The sequence below is a fragment of the Pollicipes pollicipes genome, unplaced genomic scaffold (assembly GCF_011947565.3).
Source record: "Pollicipes pollicipes isolate AB1234 unplaced genomic scaffold, Ppol_2.1 Scaffold_4002;HRSCAF=4701_pilon_pilon_pilon, whole genome shotgun sequence".
Taxonomy (NCBI): Eukaryota; Metazoa; Arthropoda; class Thecostraca; order Pollicipedomorpha; family Pollicipedidae; genus Pollicipes; species Pollicipes pollicipes.
The window spans coordinates 44,164,777-44,174,620 of record NW_023596420.1 but is presented as its reverse complement, the minus strand read 5'-3'; the positions used below and the strand labels follow the sequence as shown (position 1 = coordinate 44,174,620).

Genomic DNA, 9,844 nt, shown 5'->3' with positions numbered 1-9,844 from the left:
ACGGCAGATTAAGTAAGCAGTTGGAGTGGCAGGAGGGGGGGGGGGGGGGGCGGCGTGTCAGACGTGTCTCCTCCCACAATTTAACATTACGCCAATGACAGATGTAAATACGCCAGGTGAAAGTTATATTTTCCCATCTCCGGAGAGGTTTCACTGCCGCTGTATCCTAAACATCACGAATCACTACACCGTGCCCCCGTACCAGAACACCATGAACCACTGGTTGCTTCATTCCGAGCTGGGTTACCTGTGAGGCCCCTTTAAAAGTGACCTTGAACAGTATTAAGTGTGGTTTACACGATGCGGATGGGTGCCAGACGCTGCTTTACGCGTAATCCACCACCGGACTGTGTTTTACAACAAATGTCTCGCATTTCAGCCTTCGGCGGCCCCGCCCGGTAAAAGAACCAGCACCTGTAGTTATTTTGGGCGTTGTTTGCACAGGTACAAATTTTGATCGGCTCTAGTGAGTGGTGGGACCGAGCGTCACGCCGGCTCTCATGAAACCGGCAGCTTAGGACAGGTGGCAGCGCCAGCTCCGGTGGGCCAGGGACCGTGCCGGCTGTGCTGGTGCCGGCCGCTGCACGAGCGGAAAGGCCAGTCACTGCGCAGCATTAGCTGACAGGTTTGAGGCTTAGGCTGGGCCTGAGGCAGGGCCACCATTCGGTTGGATCTGATATAGGCTGCCAGAACACGTGCGGACCTAGAGTGGATGAGAACCTCGCGCTGCCGTGCGCAACATGCTATTCCAGCTGCGATAAACGACACCACTTAAGTTGGTTGCCATACCAAGGCACTTATGGTACATAGCACACCACTTTTCAATCCCTTGCGATGCCGTCGTTGTCCGTTGTCACTTATTGCCTATTTGGCACCGACTAGTCTTGTTTGTCGTCTGAGTCACAGCGTTGTTAGGCTTTACCCGTGTGTCCAACACATTTAGGCTGTCTGCCGTCTGAGCAGTCTGCTTTTGCAAATTACTGGGTACAGCTTTTGGTCGATATCACCAATTACAAGTTACAATCAACTGAGACTTCTGTAGTCCGGAGTCCAACTTGAGCACGTCGTGCTCGAATCCGTGCATCGCCCGAAACGGCCTCATTGAATGGCTACACAAGAGGATCCAACAACAAAGGCAGCGAACACTGTACGGTCAGTGGAATGCTTGCCAATCGCCACTCACAGCGATTTTGTAAAATGGGCTGTCCCATTGCTCTTTCTTAAAATGACTGATACGTTTTATGAAGCGCTGCTTTCATCAGCCGGAAACAATGCCGAATGTACAGGCGTCGTATGCTCCTATTGGCACCGTAAATATTCACGTGAAAGCACGCCCGGAACACCCGCGCATATGGGTTTGCTTTTGTTGAGTTGCACCATGTCCTTGCTGAGCACACCCTGGGCGTAGCTGGCTCCGGTCTAGTTGTACGAGATATCTATAAAGGCTCGAAGCGATCAGCAACCGCCAGTCGTCTACAAATATGACGAAGCTTAGCTGGGTCCATACGTACAAGCATGCACCCAAATACCCGGAGCGCCTCCTCTCTAAAGGATTGCACAGCGTGGCCAGATAAAATCCGTGGAAGGAAAGCACATTTTGGGTGCGGCGGCCATAGCCGTCTAAAAGCATGACGCAATCAGCAAAAGCATGACGTAGGCAAATGCACGTTGCATAGCCTGAGGCTGCGCTCGCACGTCCGACGCGGGTAAAAACAACACATGTAAACAGACTTTTTCATGGAGTCCATTTCCAGTCCCACAAATTAATCAGCAGCCCGCTTCAAACAACAGTCGGCAGCACACTGAATCGTGGCATAGGGATCATAACCCTAAGTATAGCCTGTGCAGATACGCCAGACAAGAGAATACAAAATAATTGTGACAAGTGTACAGTGATGCAAAAAGTACAAAGATTCGTTCAACCAGCTTTTCTGAGGCGGCATGACATGCCTGACCCCCATGACATGACCTACAAGCAAGTTGCCTTTGAGAAACGCCCTGCCCACGCACGTCTCGGTGTCTCGAAGTCTGGCGGTATGCGGGGGAAAACTGGCGACTATCTGGTGAAAATAGGTGCGAGGCCAGTGGGCTCGTCACGCGATGGGGCCGAGCAGCCGTCATGGCCTGCAGTCGAGGTCAGAGACCGGACCGGGAGGGGAGCGCGTGAAGACCGGCGGCGAGACGACCAGCAAAAGGTCGGTTGCGCGGCGAGATCTAGCGCGTCCATTCCGTGGGGTGTCCGTGCACCGCGATGGGCTTGTGGCTGCTGGTAGTGGCCGCGTTCGTGGGCGGCCCGGCGGCGGGACGGGCGGCGCCCGCCGAGTGGCCCGGGCCCTATCCCGGCATCGCGTTCGAGGAGCTGCAGCCGCTGGTGCGTGCCAACGCCATCTTCCTGCTGGACGTGCGCAACCGGTCCGAACTACTGGACCCGGGCCGCCTGCCGAACTCCCACAACTTGCCGCTGCACGAGCTGGACGAGGCCCTGACGCTGACGGCTACCGACTTCCGTGAGAGGTACGGTTTCGTGCTGCCGCCACCTGAGCAGGAGATGGTCCTGATGTGTCGGTCCGGCCGTCGCATCCAGGTTGCTGCCGCTAAGATGATTCCCGCCGGCTACGGCAACCTGCGTCTCTACTACGGCTCTTTCAAAGACTGGGCGCGCCGCGGCGCGCCCGTGTCTCGCGAAATTTCGGCGGAAGACGTGCGGCGGCGGCTTGCCGGTGGCAAGGACCTGGTGCTGGATATTCGCCCAGCGGCGATCCGTGATAAAGAGGGACACGTGACCGGCAGCCGCGCGCTGCCGGCAGAGGAGATCGCTGGTGCACTGCTCCTGCCACCTAGTGGCTTTGAGAAGAAGTTTGGGTTCCGTAAACCGCTGTACGATGATCAGCTCACCGTGCTCGGTGGTGGTAAGGATCGGGCTCTGGATTCCGTATCTGTTTTCAATGTGCGGGGTTACTGCGATCTTCGTTTGTATCTCGGTCCGATGGACAACTTGGGAGCTGAAACTGGGACGGTAGCCAAGTGATAGTCCACAACTCAACACCTGAAGTGGCGACGACCCAGCATGGACGTGTGCAAGTGGATTCTTAAGTATTTTATCAGGGGTTACAAACCAGAGTATTGATCTTAGGACATTCAGATCGCATTTTTTGTTTTAAGTCTTATGAGATGTGTTCATTTTATTTTCTTGCTTTTCAGTGCATCATGCGGTTTTACTAAAATGTCTTGTATGATGTAGATGCGCCAGCTCTGAATGTATGAATACAGTAATGTTACACACAACAACCGTGTAAAGTCATGCTATGCCCACATGAAGCTTCCACGGACTTAAGAATATCTGCGTGTTCAGCTAGGTGCTTCGCAATTCAACACCGTGACATACTGATATAGCAGAAGCAGAGCATAAAGAAAGGGAAGGACTGAAACGAATCGCATCCTCGTGGAAAGCCGACGTTCTTGCTGTCGTTCATGCCGTCGTCTGTTCGTTGTCATTCATGTCAAACGCCGCCTCATGAAACCATATTTTGGCGAACGTTCTAGCACGTCTTGACAACAAGGCACAGAGAGTCTTTAATTTCGATAATGACACCCTTGGTAACCCCAGCCTGGCTAAAGCTCTACTCCCAAAAGCCCAAAAAATATTCTTCCCTTTTCAACCTTCGATTCGTGTCGTTTAAGGCCGTACAACTGCCATCACCATATTTGCGAGATGACAGAACATTTAAAAAGCCCACAAACTACGCCAAATGGCTTCAGGCAATCTACTTTCACTCCCAATCGCCGGTTAGTTAGAGCCTTCTCAACGCTGCAGCCTACGGCGCCACGCGAGAATCGAGGCTTTTTGGCCTTCACAACACGGCGCCGGCCATTGAACCTATTTCGTGGTCAATGCGCGCTCCAGTTTAAGAGGACTCAATAAATTTAAGATTGTCTTGGATGCGCCATTAGACATGCATTTAAGGAGAACTAAAATGAAAACCAGTCTTAGTGCTATATCATTATGCTTGCCGTGTGACATAGCCATGTGTCATTCGTGTAAAAAAACAACAGCATTGAACTCTCAAAGAAGGATATCACCGGTTGGGTAACCCTATAACTAAGTGATATATTTTGGGAATCGGACACCTGTCTACACCCGCAAAGCAGTCAGCAATACCCGTTAAAAGCCCTGCGGGCCTCTTAAGCCCAAGCTTTGCAGGCCTGCGGGCTGAGAAGTGGCGGCACTGCAGCTAGCCTTTCCTTCTCGTACGCATAATCGATGATTCACTTCCTGTGAGCGCATAAATCGCTACCTAGTTTTCCATGCAGACAGGCGTGTAACACCAAGATCTATTCAAATATCGCCACACTACCGCTCTGATTTTTCTTGACGAATTGTCGACACGGAGGCTAGTCGGTCGTGCTGTATCCTCATTCTGAGCATCCAATTATATGCGAAATGGCTGGGGAAAAATGAGGCGCCACTAGCGATGTATCGGACGAGAAATCACCGGCCTAGAACATTTAAAGCATCTGAACGGTGTGAAATTTTTACCCACCATAATTTTCACCAGGCAAGCCAACACTGACTCCTCGTAGTGCCTGCTCTAGTAGGGTAATTGCCAGTTTTGTTGACTTATAAACCGCTGGTGCCACTCAAAATCCACTGGTGTCATTTCTTCACGTGCGAGTACCTTTCTACCTTAAATGTCATGACAGGCCACGTGACTAGCCTGACCTGGAGGTCCTCATGTCGAAACATTTTCCACCATGGTCTGTAGTTTTCGGTTCCATTGCTCTTTCACTTTAAAAGTTCACTTTCACACAGTAGTGATAACCAGAGACACGTTACATTTGGACAGCGCCTCATTGACGTGGCATAACCTTGGTATTTGATCTACGGTTAGGTGCTTCTTTTCCGCAAACTTTTGCTTCATTACACTTCCTCAATGCACCACATTGTTATCATTCAGCACCACATTCTTATCCATATATGGCACTGTAATTCCAAAGCGTCATGATTGGTCGCTGACTTAAAATAAAACTTAAATGGAAGGTTTGCTCAAGTGTGTTTAGACACCAGCCGTGGCTTCAACCAGTCACAAAAGAGGATTGCTGGTTGGCAACAACAATGACTGTTCAAAGAAGGGACGAATGGCCTCGATAATCTATGTTCACACGTGTATGATGTTGGTTAGTGCAGGTCGTGTGCATGCAATGCTTATAACATAGCTGATATATAACATAGCTTTATCTATAACATAGCTTATAATATAAATTCGTGCTGAAATAAGATACATTATTTGAACAAAACCCGATCAAAAAGAGGAAATATAGCTGACCTGATATGACCTTGACTCTACCTCAGAAAGTAAAAAATGTCCAGTAATTCCGATTAAACGTTGTACAAACAATCGAATGACATTTCATTCGCCTCTATGATCTTGTGGAATGGGGAGATATCAGGAAGATAGTTAGCTGTCGAGTCCATCAGAGCGAAATTGGCATGGAACACCGCTGCCGCGTGCTTTAACTTTCTGACCTTTCCTAGTTCAACGATTCTTTATTTTTGGGAGGGAATTTACCACCAGATGACTGCACTCTCAGCTGTGTGGGTATGGACGGTGCTTGTTTTTAAAGATTTTGTTCGAGCATTTTGACTGGATGAATTCTCAGGATCACAGCCCACGCTAAGCAGCGCTTGTTGCGTGGGTCCTAACCCCACCATTCGGTCACGAAATCCCGGGTCAACAGGGAAATTTGGGGGCGAAATTTTCACGTGCCACACTGCTCGCCAATGTCCGTCTTGTCCTGTCAACTGGGCCCTTTCGGGTGGTCGCTGCACTGGTCGCAGGTCATCCCAGTCTGGTGCAAATAGCAGGCATCAAAGAGATTTGAACCCATCTCACCACCGGTCGTTGCACCAGGATGTAGGCGCTCTTACCATCTGGGATGTTGGAACCGAGAGAAGGCGTGACGGAGCTGAGGCCCAAATTATTTCGAACATGCTTTTCGTAACGGTTCTGGTTCTGAGCCACCGTTGTGCTATGTGCATGTGAAGGGCCAACTGATCTATGGTATCATAAAAGACTATTTAGTACATCCTGCTTACATAAACAGATCAGGCTTTCCAATAAAGAGTCGAGTGAACTGATTGCATTAATAGCTTTACTCGCTGCACGTTTGTGTGAGTACCCCAAGTTGCACTCATCTTCTTGAAGCTGTTTGTCTCATGTGCCTGGCCGCGCCCAGCCTCCCACGCCTGCCAGGGTTGTTTGTTTCCCGTGATTTGACTCACATGTGGAATTTTGCAATATCGCAGAGATGTGTTCGCTATTTTAGGTTAGTTCTTCATACGGTTGTCAATTTATATTCTTCTGGGTGGGTCACTGATCCTCTCTCGCCCGATGTCCAATATAATGAGATATAATGACCACCTGCGACGCGCTAACAACAAAACAGAGAATATCCATCTCGGTAACCTTTTTTGCCAAAACACGCTCAGACTGAAATCCAGGGAAGTATGGACCGTACACCCCTTTCAGAGCTCGAAGTCATCTGCAGAGCACAGGACCACGCAGACAGATGATGATGATGATGATTTGGGGTTTTAGGGCACATCGACTGCTGAAGGTCATGCAGCGCCCATAACTACCGATTCATGCAGAGCCGTCAATCAGAGAAGTGCATCAATCAGGTCACCCTGTAGAGCCATGATGATCGGCCCTAGCATCATGACGAGAAGATTACAGGGAAATCTATAGCGCGAAGGAACTGGAGCACTTTACCAAACTCGACGATGTTCGAAGAATCCCCTAAAAAGTCGCATAGCGTGCGACTCTGGACGTGGCGTCCGAAAAACTGCGTTCTCGTTGCAGTAAGGTGGCGGCAAGCGATCAGTACGTGATGCACGGTCAGTGGATCAGAGCATCGACCGCAGCATGGTCTGTCGCCAGCCAATAGCAGGTGACGGTGCGTAGCATATGTGTGACCTATGCGTAACCGGCAAAGGGCAACTTCTTCCACCCTATTGTCCCGAAAGCACGACTGCCATAATCCAGTGCGGGGCTTCACCGACTGCAGCTTGTTGGCGCTCAGCGAGTTCCAGTGGAACTGCCATCGCTGCTGCATAAACAGCGACACTGCGGGGTACATGTCTTGAGCAGGTAGTGGTGGTATAGGAATTCTAGTTCCTGTCGTAGCGCGCTTTGCTGCCGCGTCAGCAAGATCATTTCCACATATCCCCACGTGACTTGGGATCCAGCATAGAACGACCGTTTTTCCTGCTCGATCCAGTGAGCTAAGACGAGATTGAATGTCCTGAACCAGTGGATTCGACGGGGAAAAGCCGCTAACAGCCATGAGGCTGCTCAAGGAGTCGGAAAGAATTAAATGCAGATTGCTATCGTCCACTTCAATAAAGCAGAGAGCTTTGCTAATGGCTATAAGCTCGGAAGTGTAGACCGACGCGTGTGAAGGCAGTGTGAATGACCGTGTGGTGGATCCGCACACAAAAGCGCACCCTACACCTGCATCCGTCTTCGAACCATCTGTATAAGTCATCTTGTACCCGTCGAAGGAGGCCATGTGCTCTAAGGCTGCGCCTTTAAGTTCCGTCGTGAGGACACGTTGCTTTTGCATATTTGATACAGAGACATCCACTCTTGGCGATGCTAGCTCCCAAGGAGCAGTCTCCATGGGTTTAGGTCTGATGATACGCTGTAGGTTCAGGCCGCGCACGTCTAAAAGTTCTCTCATTCGTACACAGAGGGGAGAAGCTTTTGGTGACCGTTGACGTAGGAAAAGCCTTCGTAAGCTACGCAAACACACTGCTTTGTAGGTGGGATGACCTGGGAACTGCGCCAGCTTGCACGTGTAGCGCAGTCCCAGCATCTGCCTTCGCAATGCTAGTGGGGGCTCGTGAGCCTCCACCAGAAGACTGTCTACGGGCGATGTCCGAAAAGCCCCTGTGGCGATACGGAGTGCGGCGTGATGCACCGTGTTCAGAGTACGTTTGATCAGGTCTGATGAGCTGTCGTAGATAAAACAGCCGTAGTCAAGTTTTGAACGAATCAGGGAGCGGTATAGGAGTAAGAGTGTCCTCCTATCAGCACCGTATGACGTACGTCCCACGCACCTTAGGATGTTAAGAGATTTTAAACATTTTTTCGCGGAGATTTATGATGTGCCCACGGTATGTTAGGCGTCGGTCAAAGCGTATACCGAGAAATTTCGCGGTATTCTCATCGGCGACGCGTTGCCCGTACAGGTTGATTTCCATTTCAGGACATTGACGCCGACGACGACAGAAATGAACTGCAGTTGTCTTCGACGTAGAGAACCGGAAACCATTGAGCACACTCCACTTCTCCAGACGTGTGACAGCCAGCTGAAGCTGTCGCTCCATCGTGCGAGTGGTCGACGAGCTACACCAAATAGCAAAGCCGTCTTCGAAGAGAGAACGGCTGATCCCATGTGGAAGCGTGTCCCCTATATCGTTAATCATCACTGCGAAAAGAATGGCACTTAATACGCTGCCCTGAGGCACACCATTGTCCTGCGGATACCTGTCGGATTGATAAGAACCAACACGCACCCGGAAGAATCTGTCAGTCAGAAAGTTTTGTAAAAACTTTCCCATGTGACCACGGATGCCACAATCGAGTAACTTCATCAAAATTCCATGTCTCCATGTGGTATCATAGGCTTTTTCTATGTCAAAAAAGATGGCGCCGGTATGACGTTTGCTGATAAAACCGGCTCGTACTGCGGTTTCAAGAGTAAAGATGTGGTCAATCGTGCTCCTGTTCTTACGGAATCCGCACTGAGCATTCGTGAAAAAATTTTGACGTTCTAAGGTCCACGAGAGCCGTACATTCACCACTCGTTCCATGAGCTTAAACAGCGAAGATGTGAGGGCGATCGGGCGATAGTCAAGGGCGTTCGTTCCACTTTTCCCGGGCTTTAAAATAGGTACTGCTATGGCTTCTCGCCAGATTGGCGGGAAGTTACCTGACTCCCATATTCAGTCGAAAAGTGCCAGCAACGCTCGTAGTACATGGGGAGCAAAATGCCGTACCATATCATTATGGATGAGGTCGGGCCCCTCCGCTACACTACGCAGCGGGCGAATGGCCCCTTCAAGTTCCATCATAGTGAAACGCTTGTTGTACGTCAGGATGTCCCCTGTATAAAAATTAACGCGAAGTTTCACATCGCGCCCGATGTCGCAAAAACCGTGGATCGCAGGTGCCATTTCGGCAACGGTCTGGAAAGGCTTCCCCAATGGCCTCCGCGACATCGCTTGGGTGAGTGATGTGTTGACTTCCCACTCGCAGTACGGGAAGGGAAACTGGTGGATGAAGCCCGGCGATTCTTTTAATGCGGCCCCATACATGTGACGTCGGCGTGTGGCGATTCAGTGAATTGACGTAGCTGCGCCATGATGCACGTTTCGCCTCTCGTATAGTGCGGCGTGCGGCCGCGCGTGCCTGCCTGAAAGCCAAGAGGTTTAATGTGCTGTTGTGCCGGTCAAAAGCCCTAAAAGCTCTCCGACGTGCACGAATAGCGTCACGACACTCGTCGCTCCACCAAGGTACAGGGGTGCGACGAGGGCATCCGGAGGAGCGCGGAATGCATCCTTTCGCCGCATCCAAAACGAGAGACGTAAATTCCTCCGTAGTCGGAGTTGCAGAGTCGAAATCGTTAGAAAAGGTTTCGTCCAGGCGGGTCTCAAAACCACTCCAGTCCGCTTTCTTGAAATTCCAACGTTGAGGTCGAGTACCAAGAACAGTACCGCCACGGTACCGAACCCAGACCGGAAAATGGTCGCTTCCAAGGGGGTCCTCTGAAGCAACCCAGG

The 9,844-nt window shown here is 50.7% G+C and overlaps 1 protein-coding gene across 1 annotated transcript; it reads left to right on the top strand.

The window, feature by feature from the left end:
• The first annotated feature begins 2,251 nt into the window (after positions 1-2,251).
• LOC119094547 (thiosulfate sulfurtransferase/rhodanese-like domain-containing protein 3) lies at positions 2,252-8,276 on the top strand. Its single transcript, XM_037217607.1, has 2 exons — positions 2,252-2,909; positions 8,269-8,276. Exons 1-2 carry the CDS (start codon positions 2,252-2,254, stop codon positions 8,274-8,276), a joined length of 666 nt encoding a protein of 221 aa, XP_037073502.1.
• Positions 8,277-9,844: the final 1,568 nt, after the last annotated feature.